General features: G+C 53.2%; 1 protein-coding gene across 1 annotated transcript in view; it reads right to left on the reverse strand.

The window, feature by feature from the left end:
• Nucleotides 1-8: 8 nt before the first annotated feature.
• The window catches only part of Apoc2 (apolipoprotein C2), a 5,454-nt gene continuing 4,444 nt past the window's right edge, over nt 9-1,018 (reverse strand). Inside the window, exons 3-4 of the mRNA XM_029532055.1 lie at nt 366-432; nt 9-196 (exon numbers count right to left, since the gene is read on the reverse strand). Of these exons, the coding sequence (XP_029387915.1) occupies nt 9-196; nt 366-420 (243 nt within the window). The 5' untranslated portion in view covers nt 421-432. The remainder of the gene's footprint in view (nt 197-365; nt 433-1,018) is intronic.

The raw sequence follows: 1,018 nt of genomic DNA on the forward strand, positions 1-1,018 counted from the left end.
GGGCGTGCCTATGCCAGAGATCTGTCCCCAGTGGGAGGATCGCACCTGAGTTTCTCATCCATGCTGATCGGGTATGTCTTCTGGTACAGGTCTTTGGCAACCTCCTTGGCAGAGGTCCAGTAGCTTAAGAGGGACCCCTGCACCGTGCCCAGCAGAGCCAGGCTGCCTGGATCCTCTTCCTGGTTCCCCTGGACCTCTGTGGGAAGCGAGATAGTGAGATTGGAGGTGCTAAGGGGACTTGGGGTGAGTGGAAGCAGGTGAGGAAGATGAAGGGCTGGTTGAAGAAGGTGGGGAGGTGCTTGAGGGTCACCCCACGCCTTCCTCACGCACTCCTCCCCCGCCATCTTGCCACCCCACCCACTTACCATTTCCCAACACCAGGAGGACCAGGAATAGAGCCAGGAAGAACCGAGACCCCATGCTGTCTGGGACCTGGAGCATTGAGGACAGGGTTGTGTTAGACGGTGGGATCGCTGGGTACTGCATTCCTCGGGTCCTGTTCGCCAGGGGTAGGTGGGACCTTATTCTGTCCCTATTCCTGCCCAACAATGATTTGAAACCTGTTCATTCAGATGCGTTCTCTCCTGGCATTCTTCTCTAGAGGGGTTGCTTTTTTAGGAGGGAGGGGTGGCAAAGCGGGGTGGGATAACACAAGCTCTCGCTCTGTAGCACTGACTGGCCTGAGGCTCACTCTATACAACAGACTGGCCTCGAACTCAGAGAGTCACCTGGCTTGAGCTCTCAAGCAGTAGTGTTGATTGTGTGTGCCATACACCCAGGCGTGTGTGTGTGTGTGTGTGTGTGTGTGTGTATGTGTGTGTATGTGTATGTGTGTGTGTGTGTGTGTATGTGTGTGTGTGTGTGTATGTGTGTGTATGTGTATGTGTGTGTGTGTATGTGTGTGTATGTGTGTGTGTGTGTGTCATAGTAGTGCATGCATTTAATCCTAGAACTTAGGAGACAGAAGCAGATGGATCTCTATGGGTTCAAGTCCAGTCCAGTCTACAATGTGAATTCT

Source organism: Mus pahari, chromosome 19, assembly GCF_900095145.1.
Source record: "Mus pahari chromosome 19, PAHARI_EIJ_v1.1, whole genome shotgun sequence".
In the NCBI taxonomy this organism is placed as follows: Eukaryota; Metazoa; Chordata; class Mammalia; order Rodentia; family Muridae; genus Mus; species Mus pahari.